Below are 27,210 nucleotides of genomic sequence, written 5' to 3' on the forward strand. Positions count from 1 at the left end.
TACTCATTCCAGGAATATTATCCAAAGAAAATAATTCATAAATGTAAAAAAACTGTCCAAAGATAACTCTTTATAATATTAATACTAAAATTTAGAGACTGTGTATTGCCCAGAAGACGGGCAGTTACTTTGGCTGAGGCCTCAGTAAGGTTCAGATATCCATGTCACATTAAATGTTAAAATTACTAAGATTATGAAGCAGCATAAATACTTTTATGTCATGCTAGATGCAAACTAAATGAATATAATAAACGGAATGAATACACACGATTTATTAAATCCTCAGACTCTATAAGATGTTTTAGCTCTATAATTACAAAATAAAAATGTAACTAATTTCTCCATGTTCATACATTTAACAGATAATAGACCCCAAATATAATAGTTGGAGCGCTCACCCATGTTTTCATTTGCAATTGATCCAATTAACCACTTTTTTGTACCCCAAAGCTTACTCCTCCACATCACATCATGTTTCATATAGTCAAAGAATGGGCAACACTAACCAAAAAAGGAAATAATAGCTTCTTAAGGTTTATAGGCTCACAGTTTTTCTCCACTGCTTTTCAAAAAAGTTTTAAAACGCCCATTTTATAATACAAAACCTGAAAATTTACTTCAAGGGTCAGACTCAGTCCCTGCTACCCGGGAAACGCAAGGACTGCGGAAAGCACGGGCTTTTGAAAGCTGGCGAGGGGGCCACTCTCTAGGAGGCGGGGCAGGTGTCGCAAAGAAAAGGAAAAAAAACTACACAAACCCCGCCCCGCGCTGCTTTACGGCACTCGCCCCGCCTCTCCGGGTGCGCTGAAGCCGGCAAACATGGTCGACATTTGTTTTCTCAGCCAGGGTTTGACTACCCTGGCAGGGTTGTTGCTCTTACCCTTCGGCAGCTTGGCCGCTAGTCAGATCGAGGTAGGAGTCAGGCCCTCTGAACAACAGGGCCCTGCGGGGGACAGCTGTGTCGTGGCCTTAAGCGTCCAGCAGATGTCCGATACACAGCCACGGAGCGAAGTCTCCTGGAATCACCCATCAGCCTCTTATTAAGATGACTGTGCTGGGGAGGGTGTCGCAGGGAACGGGAGAGGACGGTGACTGTCTGTTTCAACCTTTTAAAATGGCGAATGAAAAGAATCAAGTCCTGGGCGGCGGGAGAGGGCCTGATCCTTTGCTCCGAAGAGCGTGCAGTCCCTAGTAGGTCAGCTCTAGAGTGCCGCGCTTACGTCCCAGCTACCAAGCTACAACGTTCTACTAGGAATCAGATGGGTACAGTGTTTTATTTTTGGCTCACACTAAGTTCTGGCCAGATATAAAGCCTTTACTCTTCCATGTACTCTGCTAATACCTTCGTCCAGTTCTGCCGCCTACATCTCTAGCATAATTTTTCAGAATAGCAGACGTTTGAAAATTTGTGTCCAAAGTTTTATATTCGGACCTACCCCACCTCCTTGTGGGGTTTCTCCTATGCTGGAAACCTAGGATTAAAAAAAAAAAATGAACTCCTCTCTTTATTTCACATTTTAATCATCACTAAATTCTGTATTCTCAATATTTAAAATTGCTTTCACTTCTTCAGTTCCACTCGCTTGATGCAGGCCCTCGTCTTTTCTTGCCTGGACTATTTCAGTAACCTTATCTTGTTTTCTTCAGGCTTCCAAATTCCTTCTCTTTAGTCTTCATCAAAGTAAGTTTGATCAGATTATTCTTCAGATTGCATCCTTTCAGTGTTTTTGCACGGAGTAAAGTGTAAACATCATGATCTAGTCTCTGCCTACTTTCCAGTCTTCATATAGGAGCCCATTCTCCCCACCATCTCAGACGTTAGTCGGTCAGTTCAGCCGCTCAGTCGTGTCCGACTCCTTGCGACCCCATTAATCGCAGCAGGCCAGGCCTCCCTGCCCATCACCAACTCGCGGAGTTCACTCAAACTCATGTCCATCGAGTCGGTGATGCCATCCAGGCATCTCATCCTCTGTCGTCCCCTTCTCCTCCTGCCCCCAATCCCTCCCAGCATCAGGGTCTTTTCCAATGAGTCAACTCTTTGCATGAGGTGGCCAAAGAATTGGAGTTTCAGCTTTAGCATCAGTCCTTCCAATGAACACCCAGGACTGATCTCAGACGTTGAGCTTAGACTAATGCTGAAAGCTTTTTAAATATGCAACTCTACCATTTTAAAAAGAAAGCATGCACATGCTTTCTTTATATTCATGAATTATCGCTAATTTATATATTCACTATGAAGCATGTTGTCTAGATAATATAAATATGTATAGAAATTCTATTTTTCTTATATATTCTAGCAGATTATTCTGTATAGTTTGTTTTGGATATTATTACTGTTTTTTGTAGTTATATAGTTGTGTTTTTTTACATTCTGATGTGTTATTCTTCCTGTTTCTTTGTTTGCTTATTTACTAAAATGCAGTGAAAGCTAACCCCTGTAGAACCTTTCCCTATTCTGTATTTTGCATTTACTGTTGTACTGTGTGCACTTGGCTAGTATAGCTCTCATCTATCATATTATAACCCATGTATACTTTGTACTCACTATTATTCCATCATCTTTCATTTATAGGGCAATAGCTGCCTGCTTGGTTTGCCTCAGGTCATTCTTTCTTCAATCCAGTCTGTTCTCCAAGCCTCAGACAGTGTAACTTTTAAATACACAAATCTGACCATGTCACCTATATATACCTTAATGTTGTTTTAAGGATAAAGAGCCAAATCTTGGTTATGACCCATAGGCTCCTGCCTGCACCTCTGGTTCTATCTCCCCTCTCTCTCTTTAAAACTTCTAGTTATGCTAATCTTCCTTTTAGTTTCTAGAACCTTTAAGGTCCCCTCTGCCAATCGGATAATGTTCTCTCTGTCTGGAATTATTTTCCCTCTCTATCTGTTGAATCGTCACCCAAATCTCTCTGAAGAAACTTCCCCCGCCATCCCTGTTGGGCTCCCCCTCCCATTCCCTGATCAGGCCAGGTCCCCCTGTTATACTCTGTTATGATACTGTATATCTTACCTTTAGAGAATTTGTAGTTTGTCCTTATCTGTTTGATGTGTGTCTAGTAACCTCTTTGGAGGCAAGTACTAGCACTGTTTCGCCCATTGTTGTGTTCTGAGCATTGAGAACAGTAGAACAGCTGGCGCGTGGTACCCAGTGAATGTGATGAATGAATGAATGTTATATTGTAGTGTAAAATGTTTGCATGCTTGTCTTTATTGACCTCAGGGATTCTTGAGAGAAAGCAGCATGCTTTTTTTTTTTTTACATAGTACCTGGCACATAATAGGTGCTCCACTAACCATATGTGGATTGAATAACTTTGCAGTGTCTATATTATCTTAACAACCACAAAAGAGTTTTGACATCTCAATTTTTTTCACTGAAGTCTTAAAAATGTGAGAATTTTGGAGCTAGAAGGGACATTAGAGATTATTCGGTCAGCTCTCATTTCTACATGAGGAAAATCAAGTCCAGAGAGCTAATGACTTAGTCTAGTCTCACAGCCAGGTAAGGGATAGGATCTGGGCTGAAACTCAGATCTTCAGATTCCTAGCTCACTAATGCATGTTGTTTTCTTTAGCATCTGTTCAACTGTTGAGTAGTTTAAAAAGAGATATATATTGGGTTGGGTTGGCCAAAAAGTTCATTCTGGATTGTCCATAAGCCATAACAGGTATATATATAACACAGACACATGCACTCGATTGATTTTTTAATTTCATTCTTCTGGAAATTTTCTTCCTAGCTGAAAATTAAAAGAGCTAATATTTGTTTTGTAGTTATTTTTTTCCAATCACCATTCCTACATTCTGTGTGTCAGATAATGCTACCATTTTATAGATGGGGAAGCGGAAGCACAGGAAGTTAAGCAGCTTTCCTAAGTTTATACAGCTAGTAAGTAGTAGGGTCCAGATTTGAATCCAGGCAGTCTGATTGTTCTCATAATTAATGCTGTTTAGGAGCAGATCTGAGATCATTATGGTTTATATTCACTATTATTTTAATGCATAATAAAAATCATATTCATTAGATGTCTGGATGGTACTGGATGTGGAGATTTTTAATGTTCCATGATGGCAAATGTAATTAAGATTTACTCTAACAGATAGTAAAATGGTACATGGAAGTATGCTAGAGAATGTATTCAATCAGATATATTGGTGAGTTCAAATAAAACAATAGGAAGCATTCAATATTCATTCCTATTCAGCAGGAAGGATATTGTTATGTGTAGAATGAAGACATGAAATAAGTCATTCACAATTTAAAGACTGAATGGAAAACTGGAAGCATGTGAGGAAGAGCTAACTGTATTTGAGATAAAATGTTTAAAAACAGCCCCTCTCACAATAACCCCTCAAATAAAATTATTTTGTCTTTCATAAAGTCAAATACTAAAATATTTATAAACTTGTGTGGTGATGACTTATTGTTATTGTAACTAAAAATTCCATGTATCTTAACTGCCCTTTATCAGTCTTTATTCTGGGAAATTTGACTTTCTTCTAATCTTTTTGCTGTTATTTGATTACTAGGATCAAGCAGAACAGTTCTTTAGAAGTGGCCATACAAACAACTGGGCAGTTTTGGTAAGTATTGAGAAGGTTTGCCTTGTTTACATTAGATACATGTCTGAGAAATTTTGTGTGAATCAAATTCTTAAGAGTAAAATTTATTTCTTATAACAGAAATTATGGCTATATTTAATTGACCACATCAACTAATAATATTCTTTGCTTCCAATATATCTGTCAAGTGGTGATGTGTAAATAAATAGAAAGATAAGCTAGAGATCCTGTTGTTAAAGGAAGTATTTTATGAAGTGTAGTGGTATTCTAATGACAGAAACTAGTAACTTACATTGAATATTTCTTATCTATAATGTTAGTTTATAGAAACTCTCTTTGGCTATTTTCTTAAAAAATTTTTTATTTTTTGTTTACAAAAATAAATGATCATTGTAGAAAATTCAAGTTATACAGAAATGTTTAGAAGAAGACAGATTAATTTTATATTATTGTGATTAAATAGAATAGTAACATGTCTCGTGACTCATTTCCTTGTTGTTCAGGTTCATGACTCATTTTCTTGTTCTTCAGGAACAAATACCTCTTATATGCTACCACCTCCTAAGAGATTTTATAAAGGAATTGAACAAAAGCTGCTCATGATAAGAAGAGAGGTTTTAGTGATCACTTAAATTGGGCAAAACTGTGAAGTAGCAGGCCATGATCCACCAGTTTGAGAGGATAACTTGTTTTGTAGAAAACTAAAGTGTTAGTTGCTCAGTTGTGTCTGACTCTTTGTGATCCCATGGACTGTAGTGTACCAGGCTCCTCTGTCCATGGGATTTTCCAGGCAGGAATACTGGAGTGGGTTGCCATTTCCTTCTCCAGGGGATCTTCCCTACCTGGGAATTGAACCTGGGTCTCCCTCATTGCAGGCAGATTCTTTACTCTCTGAGACACCAGGGAAGTGTAGGAAACTTAGGAGCACTTCCAGTTAGTCTCTCTATGGAAATTCTTAAAAGAGGGAATAACTGCCTATGTGCAGACAGCTAATTTCCAAAAGGCTCCTTTAGAATAGAAGCCTGTTAGTGTTAGCTTATACCACACACATATTAAACTCTTCCTTGTTCTGGGAACTTCCATGTTCTTGAAATAGCCCCTCTCTAATCTCAGCAACCTGGGTCTCCGTAGAGAAACTGAGGGTGAAAAAGAATTACCACTGAGTATTTCACAACTGCTGTTTTCATATTTGTGCAATATTTTACACATTAATGTCTTCCCTGGTACTCAGACGGTAAAGAATCTACCAGCAATGCTACTGGGGAGACCTGGGTTTGATCCCTGAGTTGGGAAGATCCCCTGGAGAAGGGAATGGCCACCTACTCCAGTATTCTTGCTTGGAAAATTCCATGGGCAGAGGAGCCTGGTGGGCTACAGTCCATAGGGTCACAAAGAGTTGGACATGACTGAGCAACTAACACTCTTACACATTAACTCAGATTTACTAGAGCGAGACTTCAGTAAATTGTACTTTCTTAAATGGAAAATTATGAAATTTGACCAGGAATGGCTGAGTTGAAAGTATAAAACATACATTTCTTTCAATGTTATTTCATTCAAATTAAATATATATATACACACACACACAAACGTGTGTGTGTGTATATATATATTCCAACTACCCCTCCCCCCTGACCCTCCTAGTTTGAATTAGTTTTAGTTTTGACTGGATGATTAGAGGTAAATGAAATGCCCCTTAGCTCTTATAATATGACTGAGAAAACTTTCCACCAGAGGGAGATAGAAGAAAATTGGATTCCATTTTAGTTTCAGGATCTGCTTTGATTAAAACATTTTTGTCTCTGTTTAATAAAAGTTATATAATCCATACTCCTGGTGAAAAAAAGTAATACTGATGGGTAGTGATTTTGTTTCTGTCTTTTTTGGTTTAGGTTTTTGTAATATAGGCAATAGGATAGTGAAAATCCTTGAATACATATTTTTGCATGCTTCAGTTCAGTTCAGTCGCTCAGTTGTGTCCAGCTCTTTGTGACCCCATGGACTACAGCATGCCAGGCTTCCCTGTCCACCACTGACTCCTGGAGCTTACTCAAACTCATGTCCATTGAGGCGGTGATGCCATCCAAGCATTTTATCCTCTGGTGTCCCCTTCTCCTCACACCTTCAATCATTCCCAGCATCAGGGTCTTTTCCAGTGAGTCAGTTCTTCACATCAGGTGGCCAAAGTATTGGAGTTTCACCTTCAACATCAGTCCTTCCAATGAATATTCAGGACTGATTTCCTCTAGGATAGACTGGTTGGATCTCCTTGCACTCCAAGGGACTCTCAGGAGTCTTCTCCAACACCACAGTTCAAAAGCATCAGTTCTTTGGTGCTCAGCTTTCTTTATAGTCCAACTTTCACATCCATAGATCAGATCAGATCAGATCAGTTGCTCAGTCGTGTCCGACTCTTTGTGACCCCATGAATTGCAGCACGCCAGGCCTCCCTGTCCATCACCAACTCCCGGAGTTCACTCAGACTCACGTCCATCGAGTCAGTGATGCCATCCAGCCATCTCATCCTCGGTCGTCCCCTTCTCCTCCTGCCCGAGTCTTCCAATGAGTCAACTCTTCGCATGAGGTGGCTAAAGTACTGGAGTTTCAGCTTAGCATCATTCCTTCCAAAGAAATCCCAGGCTGATCTCCTTCAGAATGGACTGCTGGATCTCCTTGCAGTCCAAGGGACTCTCAAGAGTCTTCTCCAACACCACAGCTCAAAAGCATCAATTCTTGGTGCTCAGCCTTCTTCACAGTCCAACTCTCACATCTATACATGACCACAGGAAAAACCATAGCCTTGACTAGACTAACCTTGAGCCTTAAGCCAACCTTTTCACTCTCCACTTTCAGTTTCATCAAGAGGCTTTTGAGTTCCTCTTCACTTTCTGCCATAAGGGTGGTGTCATCTGCATATCTGAGGTTATTGATATTTCTCCTGGCACTCTTGATTCCAGCTTGTGTTTCTTCCAGTCCAGCGTTTCTCATGATGTACTCTGCATATAAGTTAAATAAACAGGGTGACAATATACAGCCTTGACGAACTCCTTTTCCTATTTGGAACCAGTTTGTTGTTCCATGTTCAGTTCTAACTGTTGCTTCCTGACCTGCATACAGGTTTCTCAAGAGGCAGGTCAGGTGGCCTGGTATTCCCATTTCTTTCAGAATTTTCCACAGTTGATTGTGATCCACACAGTCAAAGCCTTTGGCATAGTCAATAAAGCAGAAATAGATGTTTTTCTGGAACTCTTTTGCTTTTTCCATGATCCAGCGGATGTTGGCAATTTGATCTCTGGTTCCTCTGCCTTTTCTAAAACCAGCTTGAACATCAGGAAGTTCATGGTTCACATATTGCTGAAGCCTGGCTTAGAGAATTTTGAGCATTACTTTACTAGGGTGTGAGATGAGTGCAATTGTGCAGTAGTTTGAGCATTCTTTGGCATTGCCTTTCTTTGGGATTGGAATGAAAACTGACCTTTTCCAGTCCTGTGGCCACTGCTGAGTTTTCCAAATTTGCTGGCATATTGAGTGCAGCATTTTCACAGCATCATCTTTTAGGATTTGAAATAGCTCAACTGGAATTCCATCACCTCCACTAGCTTTGTTCGTAGTGATGCTTTCTAAGGCCCACTTGACTTCACATTCCAGGATGTCTGTCTCTAGGTCAGTGATCACACCATCGTGATTATCTGGGTCTTGAAGGTCATTTTTGTACAGTTCTTCTGTGTATTCTTGCCATCTCTTCTTAATATCTTCTGCTTCTGTTAGGTCCATACCATTTCTGTCCTTTATCGAGCCCATCTTTGCATGAAATGTTCCTTTGGTATCTACTGGAAAAACCAAACTTTGACTAGATGGACCTTTGTCGGCAAAGTAATATCTCTGCTTTTTAGTATGCTGTCTAGGTTGGTCATAGCTTTCTTCCAAGGAGCAAGCATATTTTAATTTCATGGCTGCAGTCACCATCTGCAGTGATTTTGGAACCCCAAAAGATAAAGTCTGTCACTGTTTCCATTGTTTCCCCTCTTTTTGCCATGAAGTGATGGGACCAGATGCCATAATGTTAGTTTTCTGAATGTTGAGCTTTAAGCCAACTTTTTCACTCTCCTCTTTAACTTTCATCAAGAGGCTCTTTAGTTCTGCACTTTCTGCCATAAGGGTGGTGTCATCTGTATATCTGAGGTTATTGATATTTCTCCCGGCAGTCTTGATTCCAGCTTGGGCTTCATTCAGCCCAGCATTTTTCATAATGTACTCTGCATAGAAGTTAAATAAGCAGGGTGACAATATACAGCCTTGACATACTCCTTTTCCTATTTGGAACCAGTCTGTTTTTCCGTGTCCAGTTCTAGCTGTTTCTTCTTGACCTGCATACAGATTTCTCAGGAGGCAGATAAGGTGGTCTGGTATTCTCTTGTCTTTCAGAATTTTCCACAGTTTGTTGTTATCCACACAGTCAAAGGCTTTGGCATAGTGAATAAAGCAGAAGTAGATGTTCTACTGGAACTCTCTCGCTTTTTCAGTGATCCAGTGGATGTTGGCAATTTGATCTCTGGTTCCTCTGCCTTTTCTAAAACCAGCTTGAACATCTGGAAGTTCACGGCTCACGTACTGTTGGAGTCTGACTTGGAGAATTTTGAGCATTACTTTGCCAGTGTGTGAGATGAGTGTTGTTGTGTGGTTGTTTGAGCATTCTTAACATTGCCTTTCTTTGGGATTGGAGTGAAAACTGACCTTTTCCAGTCCCGTGGCCACTGCTGAGTTTTCCAAATTTGCTGGCATATTGAGCTCAGCACTTTCACAGCATCATCTTTTAGGATTTGGAATAGCTCAACTGGAATTCCATCACCTCCACTAGTTTTGTTCATAGTGATACTTCTTCAGGCTCACTTGACTTTACATCCAGGATGTCTGGGTCTAGGTGAGTGATCACACCATTGTGATTATCTGGATCATGAAGATCTTTTTTGTATGGTTCTTCTGTGTATTCTTGCCACCTCTTCTTAATATCTTCTGCTTCTATTAGGTTCATACCATTTCTGTCCTTTATTGTGCCCATCTTTGTATGAAATGTTCCCTTGGTATCTCTAATTTTCTTGAAGAGATCTCTAGTCTTTCCCATTCAATTATTTTCCTCTGTTTCTTTGCATTGATCACTGATCATTGATTTTACATGCTTATATGAGCTAAATCAAAAAATAAGTACATTTTAAATCTTGGTGTATATTGCAGATTACCCTCTTAGGTGGTTTATATTAGTTTACCTTCCCATAAGTAGGATATGAGTGTTCAATCTCCACAGCCTTGCCAATAATATGAATTGTCAGGCTTTTGGATGGTTATCAATTTGATTTATGTTTTTAAAATTATGACAGAAGTTGAGCATTGTTAAAAGTTTCATTGTCCATTTTTAATACCTTTATTATGAAATGCTTGGTCTCATCCTTTGCCCATTTTTCAGAATGGAATTGTTCATCTTATTAAGTTATAATTGTTTCAAGTTTTTCATTTCTGTTAGGGTTATATGGTACGTTTTTCTTTAATGTAGTCAAAAATTTTAGTGTTTTCCTTATTGGATTCCAGGTCGAAAATTCATTGTAATTAAAAAGGCTTGTAGTTCCTTTCCACTTGCAGGGGCGAGAACGTTTGTGATGTTCTCTGTTATTATACTTAAACCATCAGTAGAAGTATGTGATAGGAGGTAGGATGCTTAGCAGGTAGGTGCACTACCAACCAACCCCAGTCTCTGATTTTTCCTTTGGAATAGATGCTTGAGCGGGCTGACTTCTGAGGCACCGCATTACATTTTCCTTGTATCCTTGGTATCTTTTTTAGGGATCAGTCTTTTTTTTTAAGTGTAAAGTTTGTTGGAATCATTTCTGGTTTTCTGTTCAGTTCAACAGCTTCTTTATGATGCATTCTCTTATGTGCATATAAAATCATTTTCTATGCTCTGTTTTTATCTCTATCTTACATTTTTCACAACTAAAATTAGGAAGCTATCCAGAGTGAAAGGAATAGTATATAACCTTCTATTCTGCGATGAGATTATGGTCCTTGTCTTGGATTCTAAAGAATTTAATATTTTAGGAATAAGAACATTATAAGATTACATAAATTGAGAGTAACTAAGTTGATTCAATATTTGATTAAATTCCACAAAGATTTGTTTTCTCTTAAGCTGAATAGTTTTTTAAATTTAAGACAAGTTATGAAAGACATCTTTCTAGGGAGGTTGGTTTTATTGACAATTCTTTAGGTGCTTTGCTGTTTGTAGGCCTGATTATGATACACTTTTTAGGCATCTCTATATCCTACTTAAAGAGAAGTAATTTTGTAACTGTACTTTATTTTGATTCCTACAAATAATATATTTGTTTTGATACTTTAGGTTTGTACATCCAGATTCTGGTTTAATTATCGACATGTTGCGAATACTCTTTCTGTTTATAGAAGTGTCAAGAGGCTAGGTATTCCTGACAGGTAAGAATTCTTAATAAAGCTTAACTCTGGGCTTCAGTGAAAATTGCCTTTAGATGACTGTTATTATATTTGTGTATTTGTGTTATTTTTGAAAAACATAAAGAAACCTAATTTGAAGTTATTTTGTTATTGTTACAGCACACTGTCATGTATAAAGTAGTTTTAACTTAAGACTATAATGGCAAATTATATACAACAGCAATCAATAAATACTAAGGTAGGCAGATTTGATAAAGTGTAATTGTTCAGTGTCCCTTATTTAATTATTTAGTGCCTCAGTCTGGGTTTAATTGTAGGTAACAGAAGGCAATTCTGACTGATTCAAGTAGAAAAGATGTTTATTGAAAACATATTGATTAGTTTACCAATTTGCTGGGAGGGCTGAGCCCTTGAAGAGTCAGGAACAGGAGAGACTACGTAACAGAAAAGACATGTCTAAAAATCATAGCATAAAGCCAGTCTGATGACAGGAATGCAGCTTCGAATTGCTGAAGGCCAGAGAAGGCAATGGTACCCCAGTCCAGTACACTTGCCTGGAAAATCCCATGGATGGAGGAGCCTGGTAGGCTGCAGTCCATGAGGTCGCTAAGAGTTGGACACGACTGAGCGACTTCACTTTGACTTTTCACTTTCATGCATTGGAGAAGGAAATGGCAGCCCACTCCAGTGTTCTTGCCTGGAGAATCCCAGGGACGGGGAGCCTCGTGGACTGCTGACTATGGGGTCGCACAGGGTCGGACATGACTGAAGCGACTTAGCAGCAGCAGCAGACTCAGCTACTACACAGCTGCCACTGTTGCCTTTGGAAACTTAATGTTGCTACTGCTGCCAAAATCTGACCTTTGTTGTCCCAGTTTCTTACCATCTCCAGCTTTTAATTTAGAGTACTTGATGGGAATGTCATGTTGGCAGAGCATAGATTAAGTGCCCATATCCATGCTGCAGGGCTGACGGGAAGAATGACTATGGGGCACTGTTGGCTTCTGTATAGGGAGGGCCTCTGCCTTCTGTGAAGACTCGTAAAGGGGTATATTCCCTAATTGTATTAGGGAGCTCAGGTACTAAGCAGAGCTTCTACACCTCCACCGGCAAATATCTGTCCTCCACCTTTGGTTTGTCAGATATGCTAGATCTATTTTGGCTACTTCGGAAGCAGTCATAGAAGAAACTGCAGTCAGTTTGGTTACTTAGGTGTGATTCATCTAGTCCTATGGTTCCTCTCTGCCATGTGAGGCAGTGTGGAAGGAGCTTTGCAGTTAGATCTGAGTTTGAAATCTGGGTTCAGTGGTTCAGTGGTGATTTCGGTCAGTCACTTTGCCATACTAAGCCTGTTTCCTTGGCTATTACCTGGTGATGGTACCACCTTCTTTGCAGGACTTAGGAACTTAAAATAAAGTGAATAGAAATATATATAAAATGCTGTAGGAGCAGAAAGGAAGCAGTGCATGACTCAAGAAACAAATTTACAGTCTATGTCAATAGATCATTTTAACCTAACAAGCTGACAACTATAGCCTATAACTGTAGCTATAATTTAATTCCTGTATTTCATCTGGAAATTAAGGCATCTTGGTAATATCACTTTTAAAAAGTACATTAGGTCTGAGAAAGGATGATTTGTTATATGAAGTATAAGAATTATTCTTGTCATTAGCTGATTACTGTTATTTGTTCTCTTCAAATAGGTGTATGTGGTTAATCTGTTGATTTTTAACTGCTATTGCTTCTATACCAAACATGCTCCTCCAGGGAATTACTATGCATTAGTTGGCAGTAGGTTTCACTTTGGTAAATGAATCTTTGTCCTGTCTATTATTCATTTGTTGTTGTTTAGTTAAGTCATGTCTGACTCTTTTGCAACCCCATGGACTGTACCTGCCAGTCTGCTCTGTCCATAGGATTTCCCAGGCAAGAATACTGGAGTGGGTTGCCATTCCGTTCTCTAGGGGATCTTTCTGACCCAGGGATCAAATCCACGTCTTCTGCATTGGCAGGCGGATTCTTTATCCCTGAGTGACCTGGGAAGCCCCTTATAAGTCATTAGGTTTTTTTTTAATGATTTAAATTTTAGAAGGACTGAACTGTACAAAAAAGATCTTCACGATTCAGATAATCATGATGGTGTGATCACTGACCTAGAGCCAAACATCCTGGAATGTGAAGTCAAATGGGCCTTAGGAAATATCACTATGAACAAAGCTAGTGGAGGTGATGGAATTCCAGTTGAGCTATTTCAAATCCTGAAAGATGATGCTGTGAAAATGCTGCACTCAATATGCCAGCAAATTTGGAAAACTCAGCAGTGTCCACAGGACTGGAAAAGGTCAGTTTTCACTCCAATCCCAAAGAAAGGCAATGCCAAAGAATGCTCAAACTACTGCACAATTGCACTCATCTCACATGCTAGTAAAGTAATGCTCAAAATTCTCCAAGCCAGACTTCAGCAATACGTGAACCATGAACTTCCAGATGTTCAAGCTGGTTTTAGAAAAGGCAGAGGAACCAGAGACCAAATTGCCAACATTTGCTGGATCATGGGAAAAGCAAGAGAGTTCCAGAAAAACATCTATTTCTGCTTTATTGACTATGCCAAAGGCTTTGACTGTGTAGATCACAATAAACTGTGGAAAATTCTGAAAGAGATGGGAATACCAGGCCACCTGACCTGCCTCTTGAGAAACTTGTATGCAGGTCAGGAAGCAACAGTTAGAACTGGACATGGAACAACAGAGTGGTTCCAAATAGGAAAAGGAGTACGCCAAGGCTGTATATTGTCACCCTGCTTATTTAACTTAAATGCAGAGTATATCATGAGAAACGCTGGGCTGGAGGAAGCACAAGCTGGAATCAAGAGTGCCGGGAGAAATATCAATAACCTCAGATATGCAGATGACACCACCCTTATGGCAGAAAGTAAAGAAGAACTAAAGAGCCTCTTAATGAAAGTGAAAGAGGAGAGTGAAAAATTTGGGTTAAAGCTCAACATTCAGAAAATGAAGATCATGGCATCTGGTCCCTTCACTTCATGGCAAATAGATGAGGAAACAGTGGCTGACTTTATTTTTTGGGGCTCCAAAATCACTGTGGATGGTGATTGCAGCCATGAAATTAAAAGATGCTTACTCCTTGGAAGGCAAGTTATGACCAACCTAGATAGCATATTCAAAAGCAGAGCCATTACTTTGCCAACAAAGGTCCGACTAGTCAAGGCTATGGTTTTTCACAGTGGTCATGTGTGGATGTGAGAGTTGGACTGTGAAGAAAGCTGAGTGCCGAAGAATTGATGCTTTTGAACTGTGGTGTTGGAGAAGACTCTTGAGAGTCTCTTGAACTGCAAGGAGATCCGCATCCTAAAGGAGATCAGTCCTGGGTGTTCACTGGAAGGACTGCTGTTGAAGCTGAAACTCCAATATTTTGGCCACCTGATGCAAAGAGCTGACTCATTTGAAAAGACCCTGATGTTGGGAAAGATTGAAGGCAGGAGGAGAAGGGGATGACAGAGGATGAGATGATTAGATGGCATCATTGACTCAATGGACATGAGTTTGGGTAGTCTCCAGGAGTTGGTGATGGACAGGGAGGCCTGGCATGCTGCGGTTCATGGGGTCACAAAGAATCGGACATGACTGAGTGACTGAACTGAACTGAACTGAAGGTTTAAATGATTTGTTTAAATGATTTAAGTTTTAGAAGAATTTAAGCTTTAGAAGGACTTCTTAGAAACAGAGTATAACCATGGCGTGTATTTTATATATTAGGTTTTTCCCAAGGTTTCTGAAGAATTTTCTTATTCTTGTTTCGTGCTTTCCTCTCTATATCTTTGATTATGAAGTCTTTGTTGGGGAATGAATTTGAGATTTAAATAGTTGATGATTTGAACTATTTGTTGCTTAGCAAACAGAGATCAATGGAATAGATTCTGTTTGATTTTTAACCTATTATGGTGAATATTCTTCTTCCTGATGACTTATTCCTGCTTTACTTCTACCTGGATTAAGAGCAAAAATACAATTATAAGTAAATTTTAGTCAGAAAGTAATACGCTATTATGAAATGATAGTCTGGAAACTTAAAATCATTAAGAGCAGTTTTCAGTTTTAATGCTGGAATTTCAAAATACTGTTTGAATTTATTTTATACTTTAATGAACATTTTCAAGTTAAAGCAGTATAATCCTGTGTATCCTGAGAAGAATGACTGGTCACTGCATTGAATAAAAATTATGAGTATAACTGTATGTTGTTTACACTGTTTGCTTTTTTAAAGGAGCGTTTTACTTTGTCTTTTAATGCAAAATATTTGCATTTAGCTTTTCCATATACTTCAGTAAGAAACTAGTTCATGTCAGAAATCATTTCCTACAACATATGATTTTGTGATTCAGAGATGATTGCCCTTTATTGTGGAAGTTCACATCAATTCCTTAGATCCTGTTTGAAATATCACATTAGTTGTATCAGTACTCTTGTTCTGATTTCTCTTTGATTTTCTGTCTGTATTTCACTTACTCTGACTGTACTGAGATATTCTCTCTGCCTGGAATAGTTGTCTATATACTTCTGGCTCACTGCTAAAAAAACCTGGCTGTGATTCTGAATCACTTATGGTACTTGTTGAAAATACTGATTCTTCAGCTTCATCCCTGGAGAGTCTAATTCACAAAATCTGAAGTGAATCTTAGATATCAGTTTTATATGTGCTTCTGTGCACAACCAAGTTAGAAAGCACGGCTGTAGCTTTTACCTGACCTTCCAAATTCACTTTCATACTTCTTCAAAAAAGCTTTTCCTGACCTTCTTTGCTTTCGTAGTATCCTTTGTATGTACTTTGATTATAACATGGTTACACTAATTATAGTATGTCTCCCTTATTAGATTATTAACTCTTTGAAGGGAACAAGGATTATATTTTATTTCACTTTGTACTTATAGCATCCAGCACAGTGCCTGGATAGTAGGTGCTCAGTAGATGTTGGATAAATTAACTTGTGACTGGGAAATACTTTACCCAGTTCAGTTGAGTTCAGTTCAGTCGCTCAGTTGTGTCTGACTCTTTGCGACCCCATGGACTGCAGCATGCCAGACCTCCCTGTCTATCACCAACTCCTGGAGTTTGCTCAAACTCATGTCTGTTGAGTTGGTGATGCCATCCAACCATCTCATCCTCTGTTGTCTTCTTCTCCCGCCTTCAGTCTTTCCCAGTATCAGGGTCTTTTCAAATGAGTCAGTTCTTCGCACCAGGTGGCCAAAGTATTAACCAGTTAGGCAAAGCAAACACAAGTTCGTACTTTAAAAGTAAGAACATTTCTGTCTTCTAAAGTGTACATCTAGTTTTTAGCAAATTTATGTGTTATAAAAGACTTTTTAACACATAGGTTGTCAGAATTTTATAATACTATATCAAAATATTGATTCAGAGAGGGAATTTAATGGTTATGGGGGAAAACAAAACGACGTGCCCACAAGATCTTCATAATTGCCCTCCAACTTGTCTATTACCCTGTTCACACTTAAGTTGCACAGAGTTCAGCTGTCTTGCACTTTGTGGCCGTGCTTTCTGTAACCTTACCCGCCCACAGAGAGTTTGTTTTTCTTTGCTTGGTTTTAGCTTCCTGAAATATTTCACTATTTTTAGGAAATTCTGTGTCCTAAATTAATAGTTTTGGACTAAATCTCTGTTTTGCTATCTCCAGTATACTTTATATGCTTAAGATGAGGAAGAGAAAAGGAGTTAAGCAGAGGTTAGGTTCTAAAGTCAGTATGTGAAGCAAAAATGGAGCCATTTATTCTTACAGGTTTCTTAAATAGCACATAAAGTACAACATGGCATTATCTTTCATCAAGTCTAACACAGCCAGTTTTAGAGTAATGCTAGAACAAAAATACTGTGTTCTTTTTCTTTGATGGAACATTTGATGAAGTGGTTTACTTCGGATTAAAGGACATATTATATGAAAAATATCCATATCTTTTTTAACACTAGAATCGTGATGCTCGTGCTGTGAGAGGCACAAGAGAATTGAGACTGACTGAGAGAATGTAGAATCATAGCTCCCATCTCATCTCATGTTGACTTTGGGGAATAAATGCTTGAGTAATTGGGTGGATGAAATCTGTCTCTCCTTTTTTGGCTCAATGCATAAGAATTAAGTTTATGGAGTTAAATGTGTATATAATTACTTAGCTCTACCACAAGCTGGGTGGATATGAGTTTTTATAACAATCTCTATCTTATAAATAATTTCTATAGTTAAATCCTGTAGTTTTTCTTTTTTTAAAATTCATCTTTTTATTGATGTAGAGTTGATTTGCAGTGTTGTATTAATTTCAGCTGTATAGAATAGTGATTCAGTGATGGTCCAGTAGCTATTCTGGTACTTTTTTTCCCCTTACTCTGTATTTTAATAATTATATGAGATTAATATTCCTAATTTAAAAGCTTTATTCTCTCCTTATCCATAAATTCTTGCAAAACAAAGTACCAGTCCTTTATTCTGGAACTCAAGGCCTTTGTAGTCTGTCTATATCTAATATTCTGATCATTTCAGTTTTTTATGCTTCCTTCTTATAAGTCTCTGTATTGGCATCTGTCATTGCCTTATACCTGTTCTTTCGCCTATAGTTTTTTTCCTTCTTCCCTCCTTTCAGATTTTCATGTGTCCAAATTCACTTCATACATTCCCTAAAGCTTTTTTGGTCCTTCTTGTGTAAATATTTTATTTATATTTCTGTCAAGGCACTTTTTTGTATGTATTGATCTTATTTCTTCAAGGCAGTTTCTGATACTATTTTTTGTATTCCAATACGTTCTTTAGTATATTGTGCAAAGTTGAATGAATGAATGAATGAATGGATAGTATACTAAAGGCCCCTAGTTAAGTGGAATTTAATTGGTCTGGGATAGAAAGGAAATATTTATGAATATTGCTTGCTTATAGTTGTTTAAGATCTTGATTCAAAAACTCTTCTGAGCTGAAAGTGCTCTGTAGTGGATTTTATAACTATTCCCTGAGTCCTACTTTTGGGATCCATGGGTAGGATGATCCCACCAAGGGGTCTTCAGATTCATTTCTTTCTATCAGATTAACTTCAACTTATTCTCTATCTTCTTACTGTTTAAGTTCCTCAGGATGCACTTTTTTATTTTTGGTCGGTTGTCCTTTTTAACTTCTTTCTCACGTAATAAATATTAGAATTATAAATGTGAATTCCGATAATGTTGTAAATTAAAAAAGAAAAAAAATCACTAACTGCCTATTATTGTGGTTTTTAAAATCAGGTTGGTAACATAGCTTTTGACTAACAATTCTTTAGGTTGCTGTGAATTAGGTCTTATACTTAAGAGGGTATTGTGTGAGGTGGAGCATTAATAAGATACTTCAGGAATTTTCTTATATATTTTTTCATTAAAATAATATGGAGAAGGCCATAGATATAGTTCTTTGGAGATGCTTGTGGCTTTCCAATAAGGTCAGCCAAAATGGACCTCTATTTTTGGCTTCCTTTTCCACTGCCCTGCAGCATACATTCACTATCCACCATAATTCAGATACTGTGATAGGCATTTTATAATGAATTATTTCATCTATCTCTTGAGACCTTTATGGGAGAACTCCCTAGCTGCCATTTTCATATTGAAAATTGTTATTCAGAATGGTTAAATGACTTGCTTAAGGTCCATTAAAGGTACCATTAAATAATAAAACCAGAATTTGAATTCAGGTGTTGTGATTTTATGGCTGGAACATTTCTATTATTTCACAGCTGTCTCTTCCCTAAGAAATTGCAACAGATAATATTTAGGTAACATTTACAATTAGAGAATTCTTTTAATAACATGATCTAATTTTATTCTTATGACAGTCCTGTAGCGGTTGGTATAATTATGAACAAGGATCATTTAATACCTTATTTAATTAGAAAGGTATATCTACATGTTGAATGTAGTGCTTATGAAAATCATTCATATTAATTGAGTAATATAATGAATGCCTCTCCTGTTTTCTCATTTTTTAATTTTTTCCATAGCTTTTACTGTTGTCTGAGTCCTCATTATTTCATGTTTCATGTACTTCATGCCTCTGTACTTCAGCAGCTTTGTAGCTGTTTATTCCTTGTTTCTAGCGTCTTTCGCCCTCCAACTCATCCTACACACAGCTGTTAGAATTATCTTTCTCAGATATTGCTTTCATCTTTTAACTCCCACGATCAACAACCTGCAGTGACTGTTGTTTCTCTAAAAAATTACATAAATTTCAACCAGCCTTCAGTCTTCACTGCTTTGTTAATAATAACTTACTACGTTCATCTGTTGATTTGTTCTTTGTCTACTACGTAATACTTATTAACTCCTATTTCTATTTTTTTTTAACCATTCATCCTTCTTAGAACACTTAGAATATCCTCGTGCTGTCCTTTCCTACCCATAAAGCTTTCTTTCTTTGTGTCGCTATGTAGAATTTTGTACATGGAGGTCACTGAGTGATATTTTTTTAAACCATTCCTATTAATTTATAAAACTTTCTCAATAATAAATATATATTTAAAATTTTATTCTACTACTATTTTTATTTTATAATTTTGCCTCATTTTTTGTGAACAAAAGGACTAAAAAGTAGTAAAACGCTTTGTAAATAATTTGTAATATATTATTGTAGTTATTGTCAAGATAATATTAACTTGTACTTTTGAGTGTTCTGCTTCTTGTCTTGTGTCATTTCCCAACAGTTTTTTTCTCATATTTTGCAAAAATATAAATAATAATGTTTGAATATAGATCCTTATGTATTCTGAGCAGTCTTCTTGTTTTATTCTCACGTTGGCAGCTGATCTATCTACCGCTCCATGTGATGTACTTGGTGAAGTACATAATATCTTGAATAGGTAAACATTTAGAATAGTTAAGAAGCTAAAATGTGCTCTGAGGAGAACAGTGACAGTGGGAAAGGAACATTTTGGCCACTACTGTCATGCTCTTAGGTTTAGATAAGATCCATTTGTAAGACTAAGAAGACCAGTAAGGGTTTTATGGAGCAAAGGGGAAATTTCTTTATTGATTTCTAAACAGATAGGAGAACTGTGTATGGACTGCTGAAATGAGAGATGCTTTTCTTGATCAATACCACAGTGTCTTCATTCCTGACAGTATCTTCATATCTGGTAACTTGATTTCCTTGACTTTGTTCCTGTTTGGAACTGTCTTGGCTATTCTTGGGTCTTGTTCTTCCATATTAAGTTTACAATCAGCATGTCAAGTTCTTAAAACCCTATTGGGATTTTGATTTGCATTACAGTAGATTAATTTAAAGAGAGTGGACTTCCTTATGGTACTAAATCATTCCATTTATGAAAAGGTATGTTTTTATTTAATTATATGTTTAATGGCTTTCAACTGTGCCTCATAATTTTGAATTTTTAGTTTTTGGTAGAATTTTTAGAATATTTAGTTGTCAGTTTTTTTCTTTTTTTGGTTGATTCTGTAAGTGGTACCCTTTACAAATAATTTTCTTACTTCTGTTGTGCTTGCAACACAAGCAAGTGGATTGGAAAAATTAATATTCTTAAAATGTCTGTGCTACCCAAGTGTCTATACTGCCCAGTACAATCCCTATCAAAATTCCAATGGCATTTTTCACAGAAATAGGAAAAACAACCCTAAAGTTTGTATAAAGCCTTAAAAGACCCCGAATAGTCAAAGCAGTCTTGAGAAAGAAGAACAAACTAGGGGTATCACACTCCCTGATTTCAAACTATATGATAAAACTGCAGTAATCAAAGCAGTGTGAAAGTGTTAGCTACTTAGTCATGTCTGACTCCTTGTGACCCCATGGACTGTAGCCCACCAGGCTTCTCTGTCCATGGAATTCTCCAGGAGAAAATACTGGATTGGGTTGCCATTTCCTTCTCTGGGGGATCTTCCCGACTCAGGGGTTAAACCCGGGTCTCCTGCATTGCAAGCAGATTCTTTATAATCTGAGATATCAGGGAACCACAGCAGTATAGAATCGGTATAAAAACAGTTCCATAGACCAATGGAACAGAATAGGGAGCCCAGAGCATGTATGATTAGTTAATTTATGGCAAAGAAGCTAAAAATATACAATGGAGAAAGAGCAGTCTCTTCAATAAATGGTGCTGGAAAAACTAAACAACTACATATAAAAACTGAAATTAGAACATTTTCTCACACCATATAGAAAAATAAAATGGATTAAAGACTTGAATGTAAGACCTGAAACCGTTAAACTCCTAAAGGAAAACACTGGCAGTAAGCTCTTTGATGTCAGTTGTAGTGATGAATTTTGGGGGGTTTGACTCCAAAAGCAAAAATCAAAAAATGAGACTACATCAAAAGTACAGGAAAGGGAACCATCCACAATGAAAAGGCAGTCTACTGAATGGGAGAAAATATTTGCAAGTCACATATCTGATAAGGTGTTAATGATCAAAATATATAAAGCACTCATAAACTGAATGGGCTTCCCAGGCGGCACTAGTGGTAAAGAACCTGCCTCCCATCGCAGGAGACATAATAACCTTGGGTTCTATCCCTGGGTCAGGAAGATCCCCTGGAGGAGGACATGGCAACCTACCTCAGTATTCTTGCCTGGAAAATCCCATGGACAGAGGAGCCTCGAGGGCTACAGTCAAGGGTTGCAAAGAGTCGGACACGAATGAAGTGACTTAGCACGCACCCATAGAATAGTAAAAAAAACAATCCAGTCAAAAAATGAGTAGAGGGGACTTCTCTGGTGGTCAGTAGTTAAGAATCTGCCTGCCAATGCAGGGGATATGGGTTCAATCCCTGTTCCAGGAAAATTTCTCATGCCATGGGCAACTGAGCCCCATGCCACAACTCCTGAAGTCTTCATGTTCTAGAACCTGTACTCCTTAATGAGAGAAGCCACCGCAATGAGAAGCCCACACACCTTGACTAGAGATTAGCCCCTGCTTTCCGCAACTGGAGAAAGCCCACGCACAGCAACAAAGACCCAGTGCAGCCAAAATAAATAAATAAATCATGAAAATTTTAAAAATGAGAAGATCTGAACGACATTTTCCAAAGAAGATATAATGAAAATGAGTTAGTTGCTCAGTCGTATCCGACTTTTTGTGACCCCATGGACTGTAACCCACCAGGCTCCTCTGTCCGTGGAATTCTCCAGGCAAGAATACCGGAGTGAGTAGCCACTTCCTCCTCCAGGGGATCTTTCTGACACAAGGATCAAACCCGAGTGTCCTGCCTTGCAGGATGATTCTTTACCATTTGAGCCACCATATACTGATGGCCAGCGAGTACATGAACAGGTGCTTAACGTCACTAAGCATCAGGGAAATACAAACAAAAACCTCAGTGAGATATTACTGCAAATAATCTAGAGATAATATAGAGAGAATGTTAATGTGTAGGTTATATGCAAATACCAAGGCATTTTATATATAGAATGTGAACATCTGTGGATTTTAGTAATTTTAGTAATCACAGGGATTCCTGGAACTAACCCCTTCCCAGCCAACCAAGGGACAACTGTACTGGGGGAGCAATAAAAGGAGCCTGATGTATTTGATATCATATGATTTTGGGTAGGTGCTAGGTTGTTCTGAGAAATAGGAGGGAAGAAAGACAATTGGTGGGGTGGAATACACACTAATTTACTTCTCTTCCTACCTTCTTTCTTTTTCCCTTTCCTTCTTCCTCCCTCCCCTTTTCAACCAGCAGATATGTATTGAGAGCATATGGTGTTTCAAATACACTTGCCAATTTTTGTAATTTCAACTGATGTGGAGATACAGGGAGAGAAAAGGGCAGAGAAGGAAACTATAATTTCCATGGAAAACCTAAGTGTTTGGTGGCAGTGGGAGTGACCTCAAAAAAGTCAGACTCAACTCGACATTTCACCAGGGAAAGTGGTGATAATAATAAGTATTTCTAAGAAATTTGTGAGGAATTTCTGGTGGAAATTTGATAGAAATAATGTTGTAATTCTGTCACGGTATATCTGACTCAGGAGGTGTTAAAAAGGATAAGTGAAATTAACATTTGTGAACATAATTTCTTTGGAGAAAAGATATTTCACAGAGTTCTATATTAATGGTTTCCAAGAATTCGGCCTTAGCTTGAGTGGGAGATAAGTCAGTCAAAGGTAACCTGACGTTAAATCCTTACACCTACCCATTAACTTATATTTAATTATATCCATCTCCAAGGCTTCAAATCATGAAATTGAGATGTTATTCTAGAAAGTAAAGCCCATATTGGTCAGAAATTAATTTACCTAAACTGTTTTTTGCCACCATATTGGAAGCAAAGACAATCAAATAAGATCATATAAGGGAGCTTATTCTACAAATATATTTTCGGATTTATTCTGGATAAGTAAAAGCTAACTTAATATTCTGTAGTTCTTCTATCTATATTGTTATATTTAATAAAAATAGATATTAAAATATTAACTTTGATCTACTGATAAAGATTTTCAGTAGATTGCACTTACTCAAGGAAGTAGTTTAGATATTGTCTCCCCCCGACCATTTTGTTGTTTAATTAGATGTTTAGCTCTTGCACTAGGTTTTTATGAACTGATGAACACTGACAAATTATTTGCCCCCAAAACTATAACCACATATTATAAGATAATGTAGATATATGGTCAAACTCACATTAATACATATCACCGGTTGATCAATTAAATAATAATTATCAAATATCCAAGTGAGTATACAACTCAAAAGTCATATAAAAATTAGATGTCTGTTCAGTTCACTAACAGAAACCCACTTCTTGTTTTGAAAGGGAGTTTGGGAAGAGAAGGAAAAAAGCACACTTCAAGCAAAGATAATAGCTGGTGAACAACTTCTAGTAGGTGTAGAAAAATGACAAGAGCTTTAAAAATGTTATGACTAAAATTTTTAGCTACAATAACAAAACATCTTTACCTTTAAAAAAATACTTACTAATTAAAGAGCATATTCTTTATATTCTGCACAAGATAAAGGCAAGATCTTTCTGGAAATATTTAATAGCCTTTTCCCATTCCTTTTTAGGCTTTTTCTGTTGTGGCACACAAAAGTACAAACATTAAATTAATTGTACAGCTTTTTTGCTTGGAGGTGTTAAAAGATATACTTCTTTGTACAGTGTAGGTTTTCAAAATGCAGATTTTTCATAACAGCACAAATGAGATTTATGGGACAATATTCAATAACATCATATGACTTGTGGGCTTCCCTGGTGGCTCAGTGGTAAAGAATCCACCTGCCAAAGCAGGAGACACAGGTTCCATCGCTGAGTCGGGAAGATCTCCTGGAGAAAGAAATAGCAACCCACTAAGTATTCTTGCCAGGGAAATCCCATGGACAGAGGAGCCTGGTGAGCTATAGTGTATGAGGTTTCAAAGAGTTGGACATGACTTAGTGACTAAACAACAATGACATATGACTTGATAAAAAATTAACAAAAACCAATGGTCATGTAAACCTGATGTATACTCTTATGAATGTGGGCAAATGTAAGTGTACCGTGAGCAAGCAAATAACTGTATAGGCCCTGCTTTCAGTAAGAAATGACTGAAGGAGTAAATCACATAAGACCTAGAATGTTCATAGTTCCCAGGGTTTTAGTTCTATATATAACACCAAAAAATATAAAATGTTATACTGCATATTTTGGTACCTAAGCTTTCTAAATTTCTTATGTATTGAAAAGATTCTGATATGGGAATAGATCAAAGAAGACATAACTCAGTATTGTATGATTTCAGGAACTGGGAGGAGTGATAAATTTGAAATGCTGGACAGCAAGAGTCTTTTGTTAAGTGTCCAAATAGGTTCATTGTAACCTAACAGCAAGGATATTAAACCAGTTAATCCTAAAGAAAATCAACTCTGAATATTCCTTGGAAAGATCAATACTGGAACTGAAGCTGCAAGACTTTAGCCACCTGATGCGAAGAGCTCATCTTTGGAAAAGACCTTGATGCTGGGAAAGATTGAGGGCAAGAGAAGAAGGGGGCGACAGAGGATGAGATGGTTGGATGGCATCACCAGCTCAATGGACATGAGTTTGAGCAAACTCCAGGAGATATAGTGAAGGACAGGGAAGCCTGGTATGCTGCAGTGCATGGGGTCACAAAAAGTTGAACATAACTTAGTGAGTGAACAATAACAATAGCAACCTAGGCATGGAGGCTCTGTCAAACATACAACCTGGTGAAACTGCTTTTCAGTACTCCTATACGTGATACATTAGACTTACTCACTGAACCAACTTCTTGGCTAATATGTGCAACAAATTAGGTCCTATCTGAAGTTCTACTGCCAAGACAGCATCAGACACCTCAGTTCTGTTGACCATAGAAGTCTTTGCAGCACAGACACGTTTGAGAGTCATATTCTCTAAATACAGAAATTGCTTGATGTTACAAGCTCCATGCTGCTTTTGTTTTCTGATCTACATCTTCAGGTTTCGTTCTACCTTCTTGCTAGGGCAGCAAACAGTGGAGCTCTTCCAAGACTTGCCATACAGTGAGCATCTATACAATAACCATATTCTTCATAAAACTTGATTTTCCCAAGACTTAACTGGTCATCAGCAATATGGTTGGATGGTACATTTTCATCAAAAGGACAGTCAGGAACATGGATACCTTCTTTTCCATAAAAGCAGTGCTGCACATTGCTTCACATACTCTTATTAATACTGTTGTGGTAATCCACATTTCTTCAGTTTCTCCATAATTTTGTTCATAATTTTGGTTGGATTGTGTAATAAGAAAAATCATGTGCTTGTATGTGACTTCGTGGGAGTTGGACATTTCATGCAAGACATTAATTTAGTCAAAAAATAGTCATTAGGGCTGTGAAAGAATTAAATACAGAAATGATGTAAAGTAACTTGAGTTGGAAAATGCTTTGTGGATTCAATTCAGCTCTTCTGGGTCCGGGGAACTGCTCTTACTCAGCTTCTTGGTGGAGTGGTAATACATTTCTATAGCTTTCTTGTCCTCATAAAGGTCATGCTGTGCTTGGCAGTAAGCTTCACTCACCTTCAGAAACTCCGTCAATGTGTGATGACAGAAAGGAGTACCTTTATTCATTGAAAACTGTGGCCTAGTCACACAGTGGGTACCACAGTGGCAGCGACACAGGCAGCTGTGGCTGTGCTGCAGGGTGGAGGCAGTGCAGGTGTTGACAGAGGCAGCGGGCGGATGTTGGGTTTTGGAAAAAAGTTGAAATCAGAATGTTCCATTCCCTCAGTATTCGTTGTCAGATTTTATTGTAATTAAAGAAAGATTTTGGGAAGATTTTTGCAGGTTTTTTTTTTTTTTTTTTTTAAAGGTGAAAACAGACTTAAAAATTTGTAACTCTAAAATTAAATGATTTGTTTATTTAAAAGTTTAAAAATGTTTGTATTGAATTTTAAACCATAAATTTCATTGAGCCATGAAAAATGGAAATACTGAGATGAGAGTCATATGAGGGAAGTGTGTGCATGCCTGCTAAGTCGCTTCAGTTATGTCCGACTCTTTGTGACCCCATGGACTGTAGCCCGACAGGCTCCTCTGTCCATGTAATTCTCCAGGCAGGAATACTGGAGTGGGTTGCCATGCCCTTCCTCGGGAGATCTTCCCAACCCAGGGATCGAACTCGTGTCTCTTATATCTCCTACACTGGCAGGCGGATTCTTTACCAATAGTGCCATCTGGAAGCCCATGAGGAACATGATGTCCCCTTAATATTTGTTGATGTGAGTATAGAAATTATTAGAGGTTTTGGCTCTGCTCACTATAAGGCAACATATTCCATTCTGCCAAAGAATGTAGTAGTAGGGGGTGGAACATATGCGGGCTCTGAAATTAAATCTTGTATCTTCTGCTTATCAGTTATGCGGCTTTGGGCAAGTGATCTGCCCTCACTGAATTTCCTTACCTTTAGAATGAAGACAAAAATAGTCTTCACAAGATTGTTGTGATATAGTGAGAATTAAGTATCTGAAAAGACTGCAGCACAGTGCCTATCACACTGTAAACTCAACAGATACTTGTTTCCATCATCCTGTTACTTTACCTTGTTTCCGTTTTCCCATACCTTCTGATCTTATTTTTTCATAATCTTATTCCAATATGGAATCCAAATTTGACAGTTTGGGTAAAATAGTGTT

At 37.8% G+C, this 27,210-nt stretch overlaps 1 protein-coding gene across 1 annotated transcript in view; it reads left to right on the top strand.

Moving 5' to 3' along the window:
- The first annotated feature begins 782 nt into the window (after positions 1–782).
- The window catches only part of PIGK (phosphatidylinositol glycan anchor biosynthesis class K), a 136,301-nt gene continuing 109,873 nt past the window's right edge, over positions 783–27,210 (top strand). Inside the window, exons 1-3 of the mRNA XM_005896805.2 lie at positions 783–912; positions 4,537–4,590; positions 10,961–11,052. Of these exons, the coding sequence (XP_005896867.1) occupies positions 820–912; positions 4,537–4,590; positions 10,961–11,052 (239 nt within the window). The 5' untranslated portion in view covers positions 783–819. The remainder of the gene's footprint in view (positions 913–4,536; positions 4,591–10,960; positions 11,053–27,210) is intronic.

Source organism: Bos mutus, chromosome 3 (genome assembly GCF_027580195.1).
Source record: "Bos mutus isolate GX-2022 chromosome 3, NWIPB_WYAK_1.1, whole genome shotgun sequence".
Classification (NCBI taxonomy): domain Eukaryota; kingdom Metazoa; phylum Chordata; class Mammalia; order Artiodactyla; family Bovidae; genus Bos; species Bos mutus.